Consider the following 25,211-nt stretch of genomic DNA (forward strand, 5'->3'; position numbering starts at 1 on the left):
AATAAAAAAAAGGTAATAACATTTGTAAATGATGCATAGTAATGAATATACTGCATGTGTTCAGGTTTTGTGATTTGATGGTAATGTAATGTATAGCAATACAGTGTATGAATGTGGGTGTATATGAATGAGTGTATAGGAAATTGTATAGTAACTGAACTGCGATAAAGGAAAACACCAACCACTCCAGTTTACAAAGTATTGTGCAATTTAATTACAGCTGCATAAAAAAAAAAAAAAAAAAACTATTTTACAAATAGAACTATACTCAAAATTGAGAAGAATTCCACCAGAACATAAATATGCTACAAAATACTGACTTCCGCATCAGAGTTGGTCCGTAATGAAAGTGTTCACAATGATTCCTGCTGCTGGCAAGTTATAACGTGTAGAGAACCGGATCTTCAGCTTTGCGTTAAATGTCGCCAGTCATTATGGAAATGAATTCTTCTATATTTACTGTATACACAAAACAAAAGGTATGTTTTAGACCTCAATCCAGTAATATTTAGTTATTAAGTAAATGTTATTTACACGGGTGGGGGGCAATGTGGTTTTTAAGAACTGAAGTTAGTTGACCTCTATAGTGACTTTCCCTGTTTAAAAGGAATAAATACTCCAGTAATCCCTATTTGTTTGTACAAAGGCTCCATAACATAACCACCAAACATTTTTGGACAAGTATCCTTTAAAAAAAAAAAAAAAGTAACTTCATGCTCCTGACAACCAAGCATGCAGAAAAAAACGTCTTTGCAAGGATGTGAATGGATCAGATGTTGACGCAACTGACTGCAAGGACTACTATCCTGTATTCCGTTTTAGCTTTTAGGGCCAGTTTACACATGCTTCAAAACAAGGCTTCGGACAGGCTTTGTTAAAGTTCTCTGAATACCAGTCAAAGCCCCTGTAACTAAATAACTTGGTTACCTTACAGTCCTGTTTACACCTTGCACTTGCTTTGCTTCAAAAATGATACTCCATGTCGCTTTAGTGGTGCTTCAAAGAAGAACTCTATGACAAAGCTCGCTTGAAGCACCTGTAACTTGATTTTTGAAAGGTTTTAACCCTTTCGCTACCAGTGCCATTTTTGCACACGTTTAAAAGAAATTTAGGCCTGAAGATTACACAAAACCCACAAATATATATTTTCTGAAAGCAGACACCCTAGAGCACAGGTGTCAAACACAAAGCCTGTGGGCCGAATCCGGCCCTCCAGGCCATTTCATGTGGCCCTCGCACCTCTCCTGCAGGCTGCAGCTGCAGGAGAGCTCCAGCCCTCCTCTGGTCCTCCTCCAGACCCTTACTTTATGCTTTTAAGCAATGCATCCAGCTTCTTCCCAGCAGCATAAGGAAAGGGGGGTGCTCTGTAATGTAAGGGAGAGTGGGGGACTCAACTTCTGATGGTGGGGTAGCTCTTGAAATCTAATATATGAGGAGGGGATGCACTGGACATCTAATATTACAGATACAACCGGCCCATTTGAACACAATCATAATGCTAATGTGGCCTAGGATGAAATGGAAAATAAAATAGTGGTAGTGGCATTTTTTAATATGTGTATTATATGTGGGGGCTCAAAAAAAATTAATAATTGTATTGCAAAATTTCCTTTCTCTGCAAAGCGAGCCGGGGACACAGAGAGCTTGACCCAGAAGTGATGTCAGAGACGTCGCTTTACAGATCACAAGAAAAAGGAGAAGAGGACGGACCTACCCACCAGCACCCACCATTAAGATCCCAGGCCTGCCAATGGGCAAGCGGAGCCTGGTAAGCATGGCGTGTTGCGGCAGCAGGGGTGCCGGTACCGGGGGTATGTGTGAGCGATCGGGCGGCAGTGGAGCCGCCCGAATGCTCTCACCTGACAGGCAGGTGTCTGCCTGTCAGTTTCACACACAATCCACACATGGTCAAGCGGTAAAGCAAGTGCAAAAGAGCCCTTACTCTCCTGCCTGCCCATCTTCTAGGACGCTTGAAACTTCTAAGCCAGGATCATTACCACATACATTCCTGTTATGCAGGGGAGCTTTCCATGTGCTGTAAAAGTAACAATATGATACCGAAGAGGGAAAACGGCTAATTGGGCCCAATTTGGACATTTTCACTTAGGGGTGTACTCACTTTTGTTAGACATTAATGGCTGTGTGTTCAGTTATTTTGAGATGACAGCAAATTTACACTGTTATACAAGCTGCACACTCACTACATTGTAGCAAAGTGTCATTTCTTCAGTGTTGTCACATGAAAAATAGTCACAAAAATGTGAGGAGTGTACTAACTTTTGTGAGATACTGTATGTTCTTCCAAAAGTATGGAAGGATGTACATGGACGCCCTCCCGGCAATTTATGCCCGCGCTGTAGCCGTCTTTTGGCTATAGAGCAGGCACGAAGGGGGCAATATACCCAACTGAGCCTTGGAGGGTAACTCGATCGAGCCTTTGAAATGCAAAACCCAATCCAAGTCTGCCTTTTACTGTCTCTCCACATCATGGAGAACCGACCTAGATTTTTTTTTCCATTGCATAACCCTGAAATTTTTGGATACAGTGCAGATATAGTTGCCAATATCATGACAATTATTAATACATCCTTGTCTGTGCTTTTCACTACTACAAGGGCAGTGTGCTTCCACAAATACTGAAAAAGTGGCAATAGAACGCTTGTATTATTAGAAAAACCTTTTGCTCTCAAATTTAAAGGGGTTGTAAAGGTTCATGTTTTTTCACCTTAATGCATTTTATGCACCTGGTTGTCACGGCCCCATAGCGACCCTTCCCCCCGTTTTACTTATCTGAGCCAGTTCACCTGCTCTGTCCGTTCCCCACAGAGTCTCGGCATTGATTGGATAGATTGAGAGCACCACAGCCATTGGCTCCCGCTGCTGTTAATCAAATCCAATTACGCGACCGCGCGTGGGGGGAGGGGCGGAGTCCATGGACACCGAGTTTATGACATGGGAGCGCGTCCGCAAGCTAATCCCCTTGGGAGAGAGCTTCCCAGAGGGGGTTATCTAATGCGGGGGAGGAGCTGCCGCGGGACCACAGAACAGGTGGTTTGGGACCACTCTGTGCACAACGAACTGCAGAGTGGAGGCAAGTATGATATGTTTGTTGTGTTTTTTTTTTTTTTTTTTTTAACAACACGGGAAGCTTTAATATGACTTTAAATGTTCATTCAACGTTTAGCAATTATTTTTTTGGTGATACATTTGTTTGGATCGTGATCACAAGAGAAGTGATTAATAATGGCATAATAGTAACTTTTTAATCTATCTTATTAATTATTTATGCAAGGGCAATAATGGGAGATCGGCACTCAGGTTCCTTAGTTGATTCTCCCATTCCCTGCCCCCTTGTTTCACTTTTAATCCATTTCAATTGTAAAAAATATGCTGGTAGCCTGTATCCCCTTGACATGACAAAGTGCATTTGTGCTAAACGAGTCGCCGCGGCAACCACCATGCTTGCAGTCCACACTGGCTCCCTCCTACTTTCTCCTGGTGGCTGGTGACTGCGTCATCCATGGCATGCCTAGTCGGCACACAGGACTGCATCATGGTCTGTAGGCGTTTATCCTGCCACCCCTATACTGGCCTCTTCATCGGTAAATGAGTACAAGGTCTCAGCACAGCCCAGAACACCTGGCATAATGGTACTGCTTGCCATCATTGATTGTTTAATGACTTGTTGTTTTATACGCTCTGGAATAACCAAAGGTAATTTACAACTTACTGGGCAGTTTTATACACCTAGAATTACATCCATTTAGGATCCTGTGTTGGTGAATTACCACGATTCGTTTTATTTGCACGGAGGGTCCTGAACGCTGTTCATCTTTGTTTGTTTTCATCACTACTCCAAGTGTATCCTTGAAAGCAGCTTGGGGCAGCTCTTTAGTGATCCAACCTACATGCTCTCATGGCATCTTGGCTTTAACACTTTGAGTATATGTGTTTTGATATATTTAAAACATTATTTTTTTCCCCAAAATGGTATATTGTGTCAGTTTAAACATTTGATATGCTTTCGATTTTCTATTGTGAATAAAATATGTGTTTATGAGATTTGCAAATTCATTTTTTATGTATTACATTTAAAGATATAAAGTGTCCCAATGTTTTTGAAATGGGGGTTGTATCTCATCTCTTGTACACGCCCCAATAACTAAAATGAAAACACTACATTGAATACTTTTATAACTCACTTTCTCCATCACCATCCTTGTCAAATTCATCAATCATAGCCCGCAGCTCTTCATCCGTCATGTTTTCTCCAAGTTCCCGGGAAACCCGACGTAGATTCCTCAAGTTAATTTTTCCTGAGTCATCATCGTCAAACAGTTTAAAAGCTTTCAGCATCTCTTCTTGGGGATCACGCTCCAGTATTAAATCTGTAACTGTATTAAAGAAAAAGTATTATAAATACATACTTACTGCATTAACAATATTAATCCAATGAAAACAGAATTTGAATACAATACCATAATCAGACAAATTGTTATGTAGTGTTTTATATACACTCCCAATGGCTCCCAATGATGGTGGCTTCACATGTGGACTCTCTGATCAGAAGTGCATTCTTTGATCAAAAGTGCCTGAGTTAAAAACCAGGAGTTTGAAACAGGAGGTAAGACAGGAGTCTTCATTATTTTTTTTCAATCACTGATCCAGAACAAGCTTGCAGCTAATAAAGTTGGAACTCTTGCTATATAGATTCAGCGGTGCAGCAGACGCTCTCATCTTAGTCTGCTCACCCCAGGGATAGTGAGAGCAGGATGCTCTCAAACGAGTCGGCTCTCCCCAGGGATAGTGCAGCCAGGCAGGGTCCTCCCAGCTCTCAGGTGCTGCAGACACAGCTAAAAAAAACAGGACTAAGACCCCCCCCCCCCCACACACCCCTAGCCAATTGATCCAGGGTTGCACCGATCGCCGTTAAGGGGTCAGGAAGGAATTTTTTCCCCCGATCGCTGCAGATTGGCACAGCACGCCTGGGGTTTTTCGCCTTCCTCTGGACCAATCGGGGAGAGAAGACTCAACGAATGACGGCTCACTTGGACAGTCTTCCACCCATCACGTCCGGCGTCTCGCGGCTCTTCCCGCATCCGCGCCAGACCAGGCCTCATTCGCGGCCGCCGCAATTAGGAAAGACTGACGACAATGTGACTGGCGACAATGGCTAATCTGCGATACTCTGCGGACTCTATTCGGGGTCTGAGACAATTCGCAACAGCATTACCAGCCGTCACCAGAAAGGCCTTAAAAATAGAGCAACTTTTGAGATTCGATCGACGATCGACCATCAAAAATGTAAACTATTTAACCCAGCTCAAGCACATATCATGTGCTTTGATCAACACAAGATCGGCAGTAAAACACTGATTAGAAATCCACGATTTCTTACTACAAAACGATCTAGACTGCCTCTTTATTACAGAAAGCTGGCTCTCAGACGACTGCAACACCATTCTCTGAGAATTGGTGCCAGAAAACTATCGCATTATAACGGAAAACAGAATAGGGCAAAGAGGAGGAGGCCTGGCGGTGATCCACAAGAATCACATTACAATCACTAAGCCAGCCCTTCAAAATCCTCTTCCATTCATGGAAACCCTTACTCTTCAACTTCAAACTTCCCCCCAGGAGACTGTTCACATTCTCCTCTGCTATAGGCCACCTGGGCCAAAATCGCAGTTTTTGCCATCTTTAACAGAGTTTATATCCACTTATACCCTTAACAGCAAACACCTTTTGCTGCTCGGAGACTTTAATCTGTGGGCCAACTCCGCACAGGATCCCATTGCGGACGCCTGCATCGATCACCTGGAGGGATTAGGGCTACAGCAACTTATATGCGGGCCAACACATGCTTCAGGTCACACACTCGACCTAATTTTCAGACAAAATCTGAAAATAAGCATTTTAGAAAATGAACCATTGCCATGGACAGACCACCATGCAATCAATTTCATAATCTCCAAAATTCCCCCAGTGATAAAAGCACCCAAGCCGGTGACAATACACTGGGCTAGATCTCAGAAGAAGCTCCATTCGGAACTCTTTAAATCTACCTTGGGAAACAGAATCAAAACAATCCATCCACATCAAACAGCCGCAGATACACTGGATGCCATAAACGCAGCCCTGCTACAGTCAGCCGATTTAGTAGCACCGAAACGCAAAGCCTGCATCCGAAAAAGAAAGTCTGGCTGGTTCAACAACCAGCTGTCGCTTCTGAAGCAAGAGCGCAGAAGGGCGGAAGCCGCCTGGAAAAGAAGCCCTGCAGAGGATAACCTCATCATCTACAAGGCAATAACAACACGATATCATAAAGAAATCTTCAAAGCCAAGAAACATAATTTTTCTATGGCGATTAACAGCGCCCTAAACCGCCCCCGCGAACTCTTCAAGATGGTCACCCAGACCATGAATCCAGGATGTCTTGAAGTCCCCAACTCAGACACCCAAGAGTTCTGTAATGAACTATCGGATTTCTTCATCAACAAAATTGAAAGAATCCGGGAAAGCATCTTGCAAAACAATACCCCCCTCAACCCCACCGTCAATCAACCACAAAACACCCACAGAAACGCTCTACAATCAACAAAGTTCACTCTGGAACCGATCTCCATTGATACCACAAAAAATATCATTGGTGCTTTGCGGAACAGCACATCGCCCAATGATATCATCCCCACCAAACTGCTGAAGGAATGTGCCGACATCCTGGCACCACCCATCACACAGCTTATAAACCAGTCATTTAAGGAAGGCACAGTGCCATCTCTGTTGAAAGAGGGCACAATCCAGCCCATCTTGAAAAAACCTAACCTGGATCCCAAGGACCCAACTCACCGCCGTCCCATAACAGGCCTAAATGTTCTCTCCAAGATAATGGAGAAAGTAGTGGTACAACAGCTGCAACAGCATCTAGATACCCACAATCTACTGGATCCATTACAATCAGGCTTCCGTCCCGGACACGGGACAGAAACGGCCTTACTCAAAATATGGGACGATGCCCTCGAGGCCGCAGACGAAGGAGAATCTTGTCTCCTGGTTCTGCTGGACCTAAGCGCAGCCTTTGACACGGTAGACCACAAACTGTTACTGATGCGACTAGCCAAGGTAGCAGAAGTCGCAGAAGGTGATTTACCATGGTTTTCTTCCTTTCTTGAAAACCGATCACAAACAGTTAAATTGGGTTCTTTCACGTCGGAAAAGCGCACAGTGTCATGTGGAGTCCCCCAAGGATCCCCCCTGTCACCGGTGCTTTTCAACATCTATCTTCGCCCTCTCTTTGATATTATCAGTAGCCAAGAACTACTCTATCACTCTTATGCAGACGATACGCAACTGTATTTTCTCATCTGCAACAAAAAGGATCATCATCCCAGTTTAGAGAAATGTCTCTCTTTGATAGAAAACTGGATGACAAAGAGTTATCTTAAACTCAACAGTTCAAAAACAGAACTCCTTATGTTTCACGCCAGCCGAAAGAGTCAACTGGCAACAACCTGGACACCCCCGCCCATTCTGGGCCAGATCATCACCCCTAGCTCCAAAGTCAAAAGTCTCGGGGTCATCTTCGACACCTTCATGACAATGGACGCACAAATAGGGTCAGTAGTCAGCGGAGCGCACCATCTGTTGCGCCTACTACGCAGACTTATTCCATTTATCCCCAAAGAAGACGTAGCAGTCGTGGTGGGAACAATCGTGAATTCCAGACTGGACTATGCGAACGCCCTGTACCTCGGACTCCCAAAGTACCAAATCTCCCGTCTGCAAGTCGTTCAGAATACGGCCGCCAGACTGGTGACTGGGAAAAAAAAATGGGAATCAATCTCACCTTCGTTGAGAACCCTTCACTGGCTGCCAGTAAAAGACAGAATTGCATTTAAAGCACTCTGCCTGACACATAAGTGCATCCATGGGAAGGCTCCGCAATATCTTTGCGACAAGATAGAACCTCACAATTCGAATCGCGTTCTGCGATCCACCGACCAAAATCTGTTCAGGGTACCAAAAACCAAATACAAGTCCAAAGGGTCCTAGACTATGGAACGCTTTACCAACCAGCATTCGGTTGGAGGAAAACCACCTGACTTTCAGAAGACAGATCAAAACTCTGCTCTTTTGATGTCATGAGACACGAACAACTAGCGCCCAGAAGCGATTCAGTTCGCATGCGCCGCGCTTTATAAGTTTTTCATTCATTCATATACCAAACTAATCTGGTCAGCAGCCTTCACAAAACTCTTTAAAATTTAAAAATAGCAGCTCTGCGACTTTTTCTTTTCACTTGCATAACAACTGATCAGTGTAGCAAGGCCCTCCCAACAAGGAGTATTTCTGACTTGCCTGACTTGTAGCAATTTGACAGCACAGTATAACACTCGTACATCAGCAATAGGCATTAGGGTGAACGTCATGGCATTGCTACAACATGCATTACTGTGTATACTGGTAATGATAATATTACCACAGCACAATTTTGAATGCGACCTAAAATGAATCAGGGTTTTTTGATAACCAGATTTCTAGCTTAATTTGAACGATAAAACTTGAATAGCTGCTATGCTAAACGGCATCACTTTTGCTGCAGCTTATGTAAATCAGACCCAAAGTGAAGGCAGGATCAACAATGCCATGCAAGGCTAGAACACTCAAGCCCAGTAACACACGATCGGTTTGTCCGATGAAAACAGACCGATGGACTGTTTTCAATGGTCAAACCGATCGTGTGTGGGCCCCATCGGTTTGTTTCCCATCGGTGAAAAAAAAAAAAAAATAGAACAGGTTTTAAATTTTTCCTATGGATAAAAAACTGATCGTCTGTGTGAAAGTCCATCAGTCAAAAATCCATGCATGCTCAGAATCAAGTCGACGCATGCTCAGATGCATTGAACTTCATTTTTCTCAGCACGTCGAAGTGTTTTACGTCACCGCGTTTTGTCACGGTCGGAATTTTGACCGATGGTGTGTGGGCAAGACTGATGAAAGTCAGCTTTATCGGATATCCGACGAAAAAAATTCATCGGATTAGATTCCATCAGATATCCGATCGTGTGTACAGGGCATAACTGATACAGTCATCATTTGACCCAACCTTACCTATGTATTACGTAAAAAAAAAAAAATGTTGGCATGCTCACAAGTTTTTCCTATGAGGAAATCAAAATGTTAACCACAGTGCAAAAACTGAAGCAATAAAAACAATAACTGTTGCCAAATGACATATGACCCAAAGATAACCCTCAGACCCAGTACTTCCATGACATCATGTGTCGAAAAGAAAGAAGAGACATGAAACTATGCTGGATGGTCTGTTTAGTTATACTAAAAGGTGGTATTTGTGCCAACTTAGTTTCCCATCAGTCTGTAATTTGCCAATGTTATGCATGTAGCAATAAACCCTGCCCACAAATATAAGGAATAAGCGGAATAGAATACAGATTAACACGTTCTGTGTTATTGGCACTGGGTCAAACATGACAACGCATTATTTAGTCCTTCTCTGGACAAAGTAGGGAGCCATAGAGGTGTTAAAAAAAAAAAAAATGGAAACCTCCTTTACATAAACATATCTGAACAGTTTATATAAGCATCTTACAAAATCCAGACATCAAAAATATTAACTAGAATAAAAGAACATTTTTATGACTTTAACCTTTTTGCTGCCACCAGCGTAGAAATGTCATTGGTAGCGGAGGGTGTTTACGCATGGCCCCACCTGCAGTGGCTGCCTGATTACTTTCACACACCCTGGTAATGGCCCTAAATTTAACTTTAGACAATTTTTAACTGAAATGTTATCTTTGTTTCCTACACTGCACTAATATCGTTTGACAAAAAAAATAAAAAATGCTCTGTAGGAATATTTTATTTGTACCTGCGATCCAGATTGCAGCTGCAAAGCTTTGCAGGCTGACTGCAAAAAAAAATGCACATTTAATTTTTATTTTTTTTTGCAAATAAACCAGACTTGGCCTTTAAAGCTGAATTCCAGACAGATATAAAAAGACACAAATGAATGCAGTGCTATATTCATTAATACATCCCTAAAGTGATACTAAAATCTTGTTTTTATTTTGTTAAAAATAAAAACAATACAATACTTACCTGCTCTGTGCAGTGGTTTTGAACAGAGTAGCCCCAATCCTCCTCTTCTCGGGTCCCGCTTTGGTGCTTCTGGCCCCTCCCTCCTGTTGAGTGCCCCACAGCAAGCAGCTTGGGGGCACCTGAGCCAAGCCACAACTCCCCGTGTCCATTTAGACACAGAGCCATGGCTTGGCACCCTCTCACTCCTCAATGGCTCACTGACTTTGATTGACAGCAGCGAGAGCCAATAGCTCTTCGCTGCTGTCTCAGTCAATGAGGGGGGAGAGTGCTGGACAGCCGAGTCGCTCGTGCAACAAATCGCTGGATCAAGATGGGCTCAGGTAAGTATTAGGGCCAGTTGACACCAGACGCAGTTTTGTGCACATTTTTTTTCTGCACTAAAAATGCATGCACAGTGTTTTCCATGTATTCCAATGGCTCTAGTTCACACCATGCAGTCAGTTTCCGGTCAGTTTCTGCACCGGAAACTGACTGCATGGTGTGAACTAGAGCCATTGGAAAACATGGAAAACACTGCATGCATTTTGTGCAGAAAAAAACACACAGAACTGAACGCAACTGCGTCTGGTGTGAACTGGCCCTTAGGGGGCTGCTGCACACAAAAGGCTTTTTATCTTAATGCACAAAATTGCATCAAGATAAAAAAAATAAAAACAACTTACAGATGGGGAGGGAGGAGCTGCACAAAGAGCCAATCAGGTGTGTTGCAGTGCAATAAGCATAATAGGAGCCGAAAACAGAGTGACAGAGAGATGAGCTCATCAGTTTGCTGCTTCTCCTTCCACCTTCCTGTCATAGAATAGGAGTGGGGAGGAGACCTGTGAGTAGTAGTAAAAAAACGCAGCAGAGAAAACTAAGCTCCCCCACCCTGAAAGGCAGAACTGTGCTGTGTGGTAAAGCTGTGTAAATCCCAGGATAGAATAGGTAAAATATACCGTACATATATTTGGCAAAAGGAAAACCGCTTTTATATATCTATTTCTGTGAATTTAGCAGTTTGTCTGGAATTCTGCTTTAAATTATATATCTAGTAAATTAATTGAAGGACCCATTTATTCATTGTAAAAGAAAAAATAGCATTTGCCTCAGTAAAAACAGAACTTACCAACTTCATTAAAGTCATCAAAAGTAATTTTCCCTGTTGCTTCACCGTCGTAATCCTTTAGGATTCTTAGAACATCTGCTTTCTTCACGTCAAACCCCAAAGCTCGCATTGCCACCTGCCAATATCAGAAGTCCTTAAAACCATCTGTTGATTAAGACTATAAACATGTCGGTCTGAAAGTAAAATCAACCGGATAAACACCTCTACATTCAGAATGTAATTGTATAAAATGTTCTAGATGTACTATGCATTTAAATCTACAAATATAATCTAAAGAAAGTGAAAAAAAAACTAAAAACGTCCACCCAAAAAGATTGTATGAATCTGAGTTGATAAACAGTGGTCATAGGCACCTCTGGATCCTTATAACGGTCTGGAAATCTATTTGTTTTTTGGTCAGCTTCAACTGGAGCTCTCTACAGAATTTTCTATAGATGTCCACAGCTGTAAAATAAACCTGTCAAGTTAGAAAGACTGTGCTTACCCTTATTCCCCCTTCAATCTTTGGAGAGTTAGTTGAGCCATTACAAACAGGCACATATCAAGTGTTCCAACAGCCGAGAGAGACCCCATTCAAGGTCAGTGATCAAGGGGTGAGTGAGGAAGGATAATGCCACGTACACACGATAATTTTTCGGCATGAAAAAAAAGAAGTTTTTTAAAACGTCATTTAAAATGATCGTGTGTGGGCTTCACATCGTTTTTCGTGTTGTAAAGAATGATTGTGCGTTTTAAACCCGCGCATGCCCAGAAGCGAGTTATGAGACGGGAGCGCTCGTTCTGGTAAAACTACCTTTCATAATGGAGTAAGCACATTCATCACGCTGTAACAGACAAAAAAGCACAAATCGTCTTTTACTAACAAGGAATCAGCTAAAAGCAGCCCAAAGGCGAATAAAACTTCCCCTTTGGAGTGCCGTCGTACGTGTTGTACGTCACCGCGCTTTGTTCATTATTTTTCAAAAACGATGGTGTGTGGGCAACATCGTTTTTAATGATGAAGTTGGAAAAACAAAGTTTTTTGGACATGCTGAAAAATGTCATTAGGCATTAGAATGACATTGTGGAACCGCACATACAATCATCCACACACAACCCTTCTATTTGCCATGGCTTTGCAGACGGTCTCTTGTGCTGAAACTGGGCACTAGAAACCTCCCGTCAGATTTGCAGGCTATGCTGGGACATAAAACAGACTGACAATAAGGGAGCAACGTACATCCTCCAGTGCAGTGCTAACAAACACAGCGATACATCCAATCAGCGAGGGCACAAAGAGCTGAGGGTAGGCAAAGAAAAGTGCCAGACTGCTGCTTCTCTACTGGGCATTGCTTTGGAAACTTGGCTGTGTGGGGGCTGCAAGAGTGGTGTGACAGGAGAGCTCAGAAGTTCCCTGCAATTACTGCAGGCTCAAGCTGTAAAAAGTCCTGCTGAAGAAACTACAGGAAGAATATTTTCACACAGCAGAAAGGTAAAGGAAAAATAGGCTTTATGAAGGGCCTCTACCCTCCACACTCTAAAAGTTTTGAAAAGAGATCTTAGTACTGGTGAACTTGGATTAACAGGTGGCAATGGTTCTAACAGGAGCGCACCTCGTCTGCCAAAAACCTTAATAGTTTCTTTTAGTTCAGGAAAGATCGAGAATGACTGCTCATCCTACCGGGAGGAGTTCCACTTTCCACTTCATCGGAAAGCAAGGCTGCCATGATGAACAAGTTGAATATTGGCTCAGCAGGGGACGCTGACTGGTGCCGCTTATGCCTTGTGTGTCCTGCGGGCTTTAGCGAGCAAAGACTTTTCTCATTAGGTCTGCCACAGAGGTTTAAAAACGTATTTTCTAATTATAACAACAAGGAGGAATAGGAAGTACCAGAGGAGATGAGGGAAGATTTTAGGGTGTGGAGGATGAGGTTCTGAGACCTACACGCAGATTTTCGAGAGGAACCCTGAATAACCTCATCCTGGCCCTGTGCCTACTATGGGCTAGTCTGTACCCTCCATTTCCTTTCTGACTGAGGCTGCTGGATAGATCGGTGAAGGCCCATGCCTCAGCCACAAACTGTAGCAGAGTAGAGGCTGGAGCTCTAGTGTGCCCGTCTGCAGTCAGGGGCAATGCACGTCCTACAGAGAATGGGACTATTCAGTGCAATGGGCAGGGGCGTTTTGGGAGTGCTAAATACAGCGCTCCCAACCCGCCCCAAAGATGCTGCTTCCATCATCCATGCTCATCCATGTCTTTATGGATCTTGCTTTGTGCACAGTCATGTTGGAACAGGAAGAGGCCATCCCCAAACTGTTCCCACAAAGTTGGGAACATGAAATTGTCCAAAATGTCTTGGTATGCTGATGCCTCAAGAGTTCCCTTCACTGGAACTAAGGGGCCAAACCCAACCTCTGGAAAACAACCACACACCGTAATCACCCTTCCACCAAATGATTTGGACCAGTGAACAATGCAAGGTCCATAAAGACATGGATGAGCGAGTTTGGGGTTGAGGAACGTAAGTGGCCTGCACAGAGTCCTGACCTCAACCCAATAGAACACCATTTGGATAAATTAGAGCGGAGACTGCAATCCAGGCCTTCTCGTCCACATCAGTGCATGACCTCATAAATGCACTTCTGGAAGCATAGTCAAACATTCCCATAGACACTCCTAAACCTTGTGAACAGCCTTCCCAAAAGAGTTGAAGCTGTTATAGCTGTAAAGGGTGGGCCAACTCAATATTGAGCCCTACGGACCAAGACTGGGATGCCATTAAAGTTCATGTGGGTGTAAAGGCAGGCGTCCCAGTACTTTTGACAATATAGTGTATATGTACCACCCCAATTAACCTCTTGATGACCGAGGACGTCCTCGGCTTTGTGCGGTGATATCTGAATAATGCATGCAGCTACAAAAAGGGTGTCTGCTAAAAAAAAAAATATATAATGTTTAGGGGTTCCGATTAATTTTCTAGCAAAAAAATTTAGATTTTTACATGAAGGAGAGAAGTGCCAAAATTGGTCCGGTGGTAAAGTGGTTAAGTATTACTTTGGGAAAGAGATTATCACAAGGGTTTAGGTTAAATGTTAAAATTCACCTATTGTTAAAAATCTTACCTTTAATTCATGATAATCTATTGCTTTGTCTTTGTCTGTATCAAACAGATCAAATGCATCTTTAATCTCTTGCTTCTGTTCTTCAGTTAGTTCTCTTTTTTTTTTCTTTTTCATTTTGTCAACTGCCAAATCTGTTCTGCAAAAAAATAAATAAAAAAATCATAAATTTTAAAAAGGGTCTATATAAGTAAATGTGCACTATCAAGACCTTATTTTTTAATAATGTTGATATCCAAGAAAATTGTTGAGAAGTTTAGGAAAACAAAAGACAGCAGTTCCAGAACATGTACGTTAGTGATGGGGAACCTTGGCACCCCAGATGTTTTGGAACTACGGGCCAGATTCACAGATATCTGCGGCGGCGTAACGTATCCCCTTTACGTTACACCGCCGCAAGTTTTCAGCGCAAGTGCCTGATTCACCAAGCACTTGCGTGTAAACTTACGGCGGTGTAACGTAAAGCCGTCCGGCGCAAGCCTGCCTAATTCAAATGGGGCATGTACCATTTAAATTAGGCGCGTTCCCGCGCCGAATGATCTGCGCATGCTCCGTGTGAAAATTTCCTGACGTGCTTTGCGCAAAATTACGGCGCCCCGACGTATTTTTTGAACAGCGACGTGCGTTACGTCGTTTCGTATTCCCGGACATCTTCCGAAAAAAAAAAAATTGAAATTCGTTGTGGGAACGACGGCCATACTTTAACATGGCTGTTCTAAATGTAAGCCATGAAAAGGCAGGCCTAAGTTTGCGATGGGAAAAACCGACTAGCGACGACGTAAGAGATTGCGACGAACGTGCGTATCTTCGTGGATCGCCGTAATCAGCTAATTTGCATACCCGACGCTGGAAAACTACGCAAACTCCACCCAGCGGTCGCCGGAAAATTACACCTAAGATCCGAAGGCGTACGAAGCCGTACGCCTGTCAGATCTTAGCCAAAAGCCGTCGTATCTTTTTTGTGAATTACAAATAAAGATACGACACGGCAAATTTGAAAATACGCCGGAGTATCAGTAGGTATTTCCTCTGTGAATCTGGCCCCACATTTCCATTGATGCTCATGCATTCTGCAGTGTAGTGGAGCATCATGGGAAATGTAGTTCCAAAACATCTGGGGTGCCATGGTTCCCCATCACTTGTAGGTAATACAATGAAGCTTGAGGGGAGTGAGCATAAAAACACCTATTCCAATCATTCTGATTATACAAGATTAAACAACAAGCAGTATTTTGAAACAAAACTAGTAAAGTGTTTTGTACAATCTTTTTGGGGTGCCATTCTAAAGGAGTTGCAAGGCATAACCAGTCATGCGTTGCCATGCATTCTGTAGGAAGTGATAAAACACAAAGTTACAGCAAAACCTGAATTTAAATAGACTCTTAAAGTAGACTAAAACCGTACAGACCCTTTCAAACTTTGGGACTCCTTTGCCCTAATGTGAATGTAAACCCTCCATACACCCAGTGAAGTGAACAGCCTCAGATGAGCCTCCTGTTATACAGCGGCGGCCATAGCCGACGACTGTATCACTCGGCCCCGCCCCCAGCGCGCTGTGTCATTGGCTGCACTGCTTTCAATCCATCCAGTGTAGCCAATCAACGGCCAGGCTGGGAACCGAAGAGGATGACGGAGATGAGCACGGGACTTTTGAAGGGTCAGGTGAGTAAAACGGGGGCTCGGGGCATAAAAAAAAAAAAAGGAAAAAAAAAACATTTACCTTTACAACCCCTTTAAAATATTAAAAGCCAGCAGCTACAAATACTTCAGCTGCTGACTTTTAATAAATGGACACTTACCTGTCCAGGGTGCCTGCGATGTCAGCAGCCGAAGCCGAACAATAGCTCGCCTCTCAGTTGCCCCTGCCGCCATCCTCGTGAGGGAATCAGGAAGTGAAGTGTTGCAGCTTCACTGCCCAGCTCCCTACTGCGCGAATGCGCGAGTCACACACGGCACGTCCTGACTGGTCCCCGCTGTCTCCTGGAACCCAGAAGGCAGCAGGGGGGGGGGGGGTAAGGGGCGTGACTCCTGTAGGAGTCTATTCCTGGAAGTGGTGCAAACACCTGTATTATACAGGCATCTGCACCCCCCTCCCCCCAAATGTGACACCGGAGGGGGGAGGGTTCCGAAAGTGGAGGTTCACTTTTTGTGTGGACCTCCGCTTTAAGGTAGCCCATCAATTTTGAAAGGGCTGCAGAAGGACCACAGAGCAACACACGTCATTTTTTCCAATGCAGCACCCCAGAATGCATAGTATGACTTACAGATTTTAAAGAATGTTTGCATTTTGCATGCATACAAGAGTTACATTTTCCGGATACCTAGGGCAGCAGAGAGGAAGATGTGAGCAAGGATGGAGACTTCTGAAATAGACAATACAGGAACCATGGAGTGAGAAACTACAAAAATGTCCCCAGTGGCTAATGAGAGGGCAGAACACGTTAAGTAGGTTACCTCAACTCTCAGCTGTTTTAGTAATACTTATTATTGAAATCTGGTGACATCTAATGGTCAAAATCAGTCATTACACACATACATACAATTACCATAAGTATTGGGACGCCTTTACAGGCACATGAACTTTAATGGCATCCCAGTCTTAGTCCGTAGGGTTCAATATTGAGTTGGCCCTCCCTTTTGCAGCTATAACACCTTCAACTCTTCTGGGAAGGCTGTCCACAAGGTTTGGGAATATTTGACCATTCTTTCAGAAGCGCATTTGTGAGGTCAGGCACTGATGTGGACAAGAAGACCTTGATCACAGTCTCCACTCTAATTCATCCCAAAGGTGTTCTTTCAGATGATTAGAAGTTATTGGTATTTATCTTTATATCAGCCATTGGGGACATCTTAGTACTTGCTCCATCCTTGCTCACATCTTTCCTTCTGCTGCCTAACAAGCCAGAGAGTGTTTTCAGCAGCTGCTGGTGTAACAAGGCTGGAGAGGTTAGAACTAGTGATATTCCCGAATTAAACTACTTCCATCATTTTTATTTATTAAGATATGTTTTTATCTGCACTATCCAGGGTACTCATGTGTTTCTTTTCTGCACGTTTATACAGCCTTCGGATATACACAGTATCTCACAAAAATAAGTACACCCCTCACATTTTTGTAAATATTTTATTATAACTTTTCATGTGACAACCCTGAATAAATGACACTTTGCTACAATGTAAAAGTAGTGAGTGTACAGCTTGTATAACAGTGTAAATTTGCTGTCCCCTCAAAATAACTCAATACACTGTCATTAATGTCTAAACCACTGGCAACAAAAGTGAGTACACCCCCAAGTGAAAATGTCCAAATGGGGCCCAAAGTGTCAATATTTTGTGTGGCCAGCATTATTTTCCAGCACTGCCTTAGCCCTCTTGGGCATGGAGTTCACCAGAGCTTCACAGGTTGCCACATGAGTCCTCTTCCACTCCTCCATGACTACAGAGCTGGTGGATGTTATAGACCTTGTGCTCCTCCACCTTCCGTTTGAGGATGCCCCACAGATGCTAAATAGGGTTTAGGTCTAAAATGCTTGGTCAGTCCATCACCTTTACCCTCAGCATCTTTAGCAAGGCAGTGGTCACCTTGGAGGTGTGTTTGGGGTCGTTATCATGTTGGAATACTGCCCTGCGGCCCAGTTTTCGAAGGGAGGGGATCATGCTCTGCTTCAGTATGCCACTGTACATGTTGGCATTCATGGTTCCCCCAATGAACTGTAGCTCCCCAGTGTCAGCAGCACTCATGCAGCCCCAGACCATGATACTCCCACCACCATGCTTGGCTGTAGGCACACTTGTCTTTGTACCCCTCACCTGGTTGCCACCACACACGCTTGACACCATGTGAACCAAATACGTTTACCTTGGTCTCTATAGACCACAGGACATGGTTCCAGTAATCCATGTCCTTAGTCTTCTTGGCCACCGTGCCGCAGCTGTTTCATGGTCTTGGCAATCTTCTTATAGCTCAGGCCAGGGGTCTCCGAACTTTTCAAATAAAGGGCCAGTTTATTGTCCTTCAGACTTTAGGAGGGCCGGATTGCAGCCAGCGGGGGTAGAAAATGTCCTGGGCCCAGCATTGGTGAGAGTAAATATGGCCTCAGAGTTGGCAGTCAGTAGGATAAAGCTTAGTGCCCCTATTAGTAGGAGTAATTGTATCCCATCATTGGTATGAGTGAAAGAAATTGTGCCCCCTTGTTGGCGTCAGTGGGAAGAATAGTGCCTTATATCAGTGGGAGGAATAAAGCCCCAAGGGCCGGATAAAGGCTAGCAAAGGGCCACATCTGGCCCTCGGGCCGCAGTTTGGAGACCCCTGGCTTAGGCTATCTTTATGTAGAGCAGGGATATGCAATTAGCGGACCTCCAGCTGTTGCAAAACTACAAGTCCCATCATGCCTCTGCCTTTGGGTGTCATGCTTGTGGCTGTCAGAGTCTTGCTATGCCTCATGGGATTTGTAGTTCTGCAACAGCTGGAGGTCCGCTAATTGCATATCCCTGATGTAGAGCATCAATTCTTTTTTTCAGATCCGCACAGAGTTCTTTGCCATGAGGTGCCATGTGGAACTTCCAGTGACCAGTATGAGAGAGTGAGAGTGATAACACCAAATTTAACACACCTGCCCCCCATTCACACCTGAGACCTTGTAACACTAACAAGTCACATGACACCGGGGAGGGAAAATGGCTAATTGGGCCTAATTTGGACATTTTCACTAAGGGGTGTACTCACTTTTGTTGCCAGCCGTTTACCAAAAAACACACAGAACTTCCAAGCTCAACATACCAACCAATCAGCAACCAACCAAATTCACCTGTCTAACAGTGCATTAAAAACAGGGGTTTAGTTGCATGCATTTGCAAATAAATGCGTAAGCTGCAGGCCATGTCAAGGCTCCCCGTGTACTGCAGACCCTAACTAATGCGTGCAACTAAACACCTGTTTTTAATGCACTGTTAGACAGGTGAATTCGGTTGGTTGGTTGATGATTGGTAAGTTGAGATTGGAAATTCTGTGTGTTTTTTGACATGTGTTTGCCCCTTCCAGTGCTCCTTGCTGTGAAGACCAGTCATAGGTAGGGGCAGTGACTGTTTTTTGTATTGTTGCCAGCAGTTTAGACATTAATGGCTGTGTGTTGAGTTATTTTGAGGGGACAACAAATGTACACTGTTATACAAGCTGTACACTCACCACTTTACATTGTAGCAAAGTGTAATTTCTTCAGTGTTGTCACATGGAAAGATATAATAAAATATTTAAAAAATGTGAGGGGTGTATTCACTTTTTTGAGATACTGTATCCATCAGCTCATCCCCCACAGCTATTACCTTTTGTATCAATTGACCCTCCCTTTTTAGATTGTAAGCTCTAATGAGCAGGGCCCTCCGATTTCTCTTGTACCAAATTGTAATGTAACTGCAATGTCTGCATTTTGTTAAAGCGGAGGTCCGGTTTAAAAAAATAAATAAAAGTCAGCAGCTACTAACACTGTAGCTGCTGACTTTTAACCACTTAAGGACCCCTTCACGCCGATATACGTCGGCAGAATGGCACAGCTGGGCACATCAACGTACCTGTACGTTGCCCTTTAAGCCCAGCCGTGCGTGCACGTGACCCGGTCCAAAGCTTTGTGACCGCGGGACTCGCGGACCCGATCGCTGCTGGAGTTCCGGGGAGCTGAAGAACGGGGAGAGCTGTGTGTAAACACAGCTTCCCGGTTCTTCACAGTGGCGGTGTCATCGATCATGTGATCCCTTATAGAGGGAATCACAATCGATGACGTCACACCTACAGCCACACCCCCCCTACAGTTAGAAACACAGATGAGGTCATACATAACCCCATCAGCGCTCCCTTGTGGTTGACTCCCAAACTGCAATTGTCATTTTCACAGCAAAAAATGCATTTAAAATGCAAATGGTCCCAAAAATGTGTCAAAATTGTGCGAAGTGTCCGCCATAATGTCGCAGTCACGAAAAAAAAAATCACTTATCGCCACCATTAGTAGTAAAAAAAAAAAAAATATTAATAAAAATGCACTAAAACTATCCCCTATTTTGTAAACGCTATACATTTTGCGCAAACCTACCGATAAACGCTTATTGCGATTTTTTTTTTACCAAAAATAGGTAGAAGAATACGTATCGGCCTAAACTGAGGAAAAAAAATTATATATTTTTGGGGGATATTTATTATAGCAAAAAGTTAAAAATATTGCATTTTTTTTCAAAATTGTCGCTCTATTTTTGTTTATAGCGCAAAAAAATAAAAACCGCAGAGGTGATCAAATACCACCAAAAGAAAGCTCTATTTGTGGGGAAAAAAGAAGGCAATTTTCTTTGGGAGCCACGTCGCACGACCGCGCAATTGCCAGTTAACCACTTGCCGCCCGCCAATGACAAATTGACGTCGGCAAAGTGGTTGTAGAATCCTGACTGGACGTCATATGACGTCCTCAGGATTCTGAGCCGCTGCGCGCCCCCGGGGCGCGCATCGCGGCGATCGTTGTTGCAGGGTGTCAGTCTGACACCCCGCAACACCGATCAAGGTAAAGAGTCTCTCACGGAGACACTTTACCACGTGATCAGCCGTGTCCAGTCATGGCTGATCACGATGTAAACAGGAAAAGCCAGTAATCGGCTTATCCTCACTCGCGTCTGTCAGACGCGAGTAGAGCAGAGCCGATCGGCTGCTCCTGTGACAGGGGGGGGGGTTTGTGCTGATCGATTATCAGCACAGCCCCCCCGAGGATGCCCACTGGACCACCAGGGATGCCCACTAGACCACCAGGGATTAAAAAAAAAGGTATGCCACCCTAGACCACCAGGGATGAGAAGGACACAAAAAATGGATGCCAATCAGTGCCGCAATGGATGCCAATCAGTGCCCACAATGGGCATCACTGATTGGCAGGCATTGTTTGGCACTGATTGGCATCCATTAGTACAACACATACGATAGTGCCCATCTATGCCACCTATCAGTGCCCATCCATGCCGCCTAGCCGTGCCGCCTAGCCGTGCCCATCCATGCCGCCTATCCGTGCCGCCCATCAGTGCCGCATATTAGTGCCCATCAATGCCACCACATCGGTGCCCATCAGTGCTGCCTTTTCGGTACCCGTCAGTGCAGTACCATCAGTGCCCATCAGTGAAAGAGAAAACGTACTTATTTACAATGTTTTATAACAGAAACAAAAAAAATATTTTGGTCATTTTTTTATTTTTTTTTGCAGAAAATAAATATCCCAGAGGTGTGATCAAATACCACCAAAGGAAAGATCTATTTGTGGGTACAAAATTATAAAAATTTCATTTGGATACAGTGTAGCATGACCGCACAATTGCCATTCAAAGTGCAACAGCGCTGAAAGCTAAAAATTGGTCTGGGCGGAAGGTGTATAAGTGCCCTGTATGGAAGTGGTTAAAGAGACGCCGTGCCGAATCGCAAAAACTGGCCGGGTCCTTTAGCTGCCTAAAGGTCCAGGTTTTAAGTGGTTAATAAGGAGACTTACCTGTCCAGGGTGCACGCGATGATGGCAGCCGAAGCCTAGCAAACCCTCAGGTCTTGGCTGCCCTGCCGCCATCCTCGGTGAGGGAATCAGGAAGTGAAGGCTTGCGGCTTCACCGCCCGATTCCCTACTGTGCATGCGCGAGCCGCGCGGCGCTATGTGAATGGATGATGTCTCTTGGGACACACACAAGGTCCCAGAAGACATCGCTCCCCCATTCCCCAGGAGGCAGCCGAGGAGGAGAAGAAAGAAGACGGACCGCGGATCAGGAAGTGGCAGATTAGGACGATCTTCCTAGCAACAGGCACATCAGGTATGTATGCATTTTAAAAAAAAAAAAAATTCTTGGTGGAGCTCCGCTTTAAGCGCTGTGCAAACTGTTGGCGCTATATAAAACCTCTATAATAATAATAATGATAATAGAGCTTGCAAGGATATGCAGATTGGCCTTGGTACCAGTGAAGTGTGGTAAATTTGAAGATTTGGCTCTCAGATAAACAGATTACAGCAAAGGGGATTGAGGTGGACGGGGGGCCTTATGCTTAAACTCTGAAGGTTTTTCCGACGGAATTCCGCTCAAGCTGTCTTGCATACACACGGTCACACTAGAATCCGACCGGCAAGAACGCGGTGACGTAAAACACTACGATGAGCCGAGAAAATTAAGTTCTATGCTTCCGAGCATGCGTTCAATTGTTTTCGAGCATGCGTGGTGTTTATTCCATCGGAAAAGCATACAGACGATCGGAATTTCTGATCGAATTTTTTTCCAACATAAAATCCATCTATCTATCGAATTCCGTCGGAAAGCTCCCGTCTGACTTTTTTCGTCAGAAATTACGCTTGTGTGTACAAGGCATTACAGAAACGATTGGCTGAAAAATGGAAGCAGAGAGCAATTCTATTCAGCCGTATTGTGGGGAAAGGGTACAGAAGTCAGTAGCTTACTCATGGACACTCTCTCTTTCCTGGGATTGGTGAAGCGGATGTGAGTGCAATTTATGCTTTTAAATTTAAAAAAAAATTTCATGGGTTACACTGAGGCTTTCTTCTTTTTTGAGTTGTGCTTTGGTTTGAAGTGGAATGTCCTGTCACCTGCTGTGAAGTAAGTGATGTCTCAGCTCCATCCCTCACTGGATTGGCCAGTGGGGGGGGTCATCCTGTACATGCGCACAGAAGCCAGTGATTTCAGCACAGTGTTCCAGGAATGCGCAGTTAGCTGCACATGTGGATCCCAGTGTACAATACAATAGAAGACTGAGAGCAGACAGGTATGTGGGTGTTATTGCAGACCTGTAGTAATGATCTGCCTGCTCACAGTTTGATAAATGATAGGATTAGTTCTGCTTTACATTGATGGGTTTAGTTTAGAGAATCTTACAGCACAGATGTTGGGAATAATTCCAGGCCCAGGCCAGCACAAGTCCAAAAACCTATTTGTTTTTAACCACTTCCCGACTGCACTATAGCCTAATGACGGCTGCAGCACGGTCGGGCAGTTCTGGGAGAGCGCCATATTATCTACACTGATCATCAGTGCAGCCCCAACAGTGCCACCTACCAGTGCCCATTAGTGTCGCCTCAAAAGTGAAGGCTATCAGTGCCCATCAGTGAAGGAGAAAAATTACCTGTTTGCAAAATGCTATAAACAAACTATGAAAAGAATAAGTTAAAATTCCAAATTGTTCTTCTTTTTTTATTTATTTAGCAAAAAAAAAAAAAAACACTATGGTGATTAAATACAACCAAAAGAAAGCTTTATTCGTGTGAAATAAATGATAACAATTTCATTTGGGTACAGTGTAGCATGATGGCACAATTGTCATTCAAAGTGCGACAGTGCTGAAAGCTGAAAATTGGCCTGGGCAGGAAGGGGGTGAAAGTGCCCGGTATTGAAGCGGTCAGTGGCGGCTGGTGTTTTTTTTGGGAGCCCCTGCCCGTGTGCCCCTTATGGACAGGCTGCCACTGGAAGTGGTTAAGGAACAATGTAAAGCTGACCCTTTCTTACTGCCAATAAAAGTCACAATGGGGTTCATTTACTAAAAAGTGTAGAATCTGGTGTAGCTGTGCATGGTAGCAAATCAGCTTCCAGTTTTTATTGTCAAAGCTTAACCACTTCAGACCCGGAAAGGATTTGCCCCCGAATGACCAGGCCATTTTTTACGATACAGCACTGCGTCGCTTTAACTGGCAATTGTGCCATCGTGCGATGCTGTACCCAACAAAATTGACACCCTTTTTTCCCCCACAAATAGAGCTTTCGTTTTGTGGTATTAGATCTGTGGTTTTTTTTTATTTTATTTTTTTAAACAAGAGTGAAATTTTATAAGATAAAAATAAAATAAAAAATAATAATAGATATCCAAAAAAAGAAAAAGAAAAAAAAAATGTCTTCATCAATTTAGGCCGATATATATTCTTCTACATATTTTTTGGTAAAAAAATTAAAAATAAGAATAAAATTACAATAAGCATATATTGCTTGGTTTGTGCAAAAGTTATAGCATCTACAAGCTATAGGATAGATTTAGAGACTTTTATTTTTCTCGCGATCTGCGATTTTTAGCAGGACTCTGACTGTGCAGCGGACAAATCTGACCCCAAATGACACTTTTTGGGGACCAGTGACATTATTACATCAGTGCTATAAAAATGCATTGATTCATGTAAAAAGGACACTGGCAGGGAAGGGGTTAACACTAGGGGGAAATCAAGGGGTTAAGTGTGTTCCCTAGGTGTGTTCTAACTGTAGGGGGGATGGGCTGCCAGTTCCTGATCTCTGGGAACAGTAGATCTCTGTCATGTCATCTGTCAGAACGGGGATCCAACTTGTTTACACTGGCAGATCCCCATTCTGCCTCTGTACTAGACGATCGCAGGTCAGCGGTGGACATCGAGTCCGACCAATCCGCGGGCTCGCTCCCGCAGCATGCAGTGAGTGCGCACCTACAACTGCGCGAGCCGCCGTACAGCTACAGTGATTCGCGCGGGAGAGCCAACCTGCCGCCATATAGCGACTGCGGTTGGTTGGCAAGCAGTTAATTGAACAAGCTGAAGATAGCAGCCTATATGCTGTCATGCATAGCTGCACCAGATTTCTAGTAGATCTCCCTTGTGTGTCCTGGCTTCCCAGGTTATCCTCCTGACTGCTGTGTGACTGTCCCTAGAAACAGATGGCAGCAGTAATAACACATCACGGATTACAATAGCAGAAACCCCCCCCCCCCCATACAGCCCACCACCTCCTCACCTCACAGGCACATTCATGTTCTCTCCGTCCGCTCACACCGGCCCGCTCTGACACACAAACCACACTCGCTTACAGACTGAGCCGACAGCATACAGTAAACACGATCCTATCCATTTGATTGGTGGAGAACTCG

At 44.0% G+C, this 25,211-nt stretch overlaps 1 protein-coding gene across 2 annotated transcripts; it reads right to left on the reverse strand.

The window, feature by feature from the left end:
• Positions 1-190: 190 nt before the first annotated feature.
• CETN3 (centrin 3) lies at positions 191-25,211 on the reverse strand. 2 transcript variants are annotated; one of them, XM_040342029.1, is made up of 5 exons: positions 25,079-25,211; positions 14,327-14,462; positions 11,225-11,339; positions 4,203-4,394; positions 191-459 (listed from the first exon to the last, which is right to left on the reverse strand). In XM_040342029.1, the coding sequence occupies exons 1-5, from the start codon at positions 25,093-25,095 to the stop codon at positions 416-418; spliced, it is 504 nt and encodes a 167-aa protein (XP_040197963.1). In that variant the 5' UTR covers positions 25,096-25,211; the 3' UTR covers positions 191-415. The 2 variants fall into 2 exon arrangements, with proteins under 2 accessions (XP_040197963.1, XP_040197967.1); XM_040342033.1 differs by having other exon boundaries at positions 14,327-14,457; positions 25,079-25,210.

The sequence above is a fragment of the Rana temporaria genome, chromosome 1, assembly GCF_905171775.1.
Source record: "Rana temporaria chromosome 1, aRanTem1.1, whole genome shotgun sequence".
NCBI lineage: Eukaryota > Metazoa > Chordata > Amphibia > Anura > Ranidae > Rana > Rana temporaria.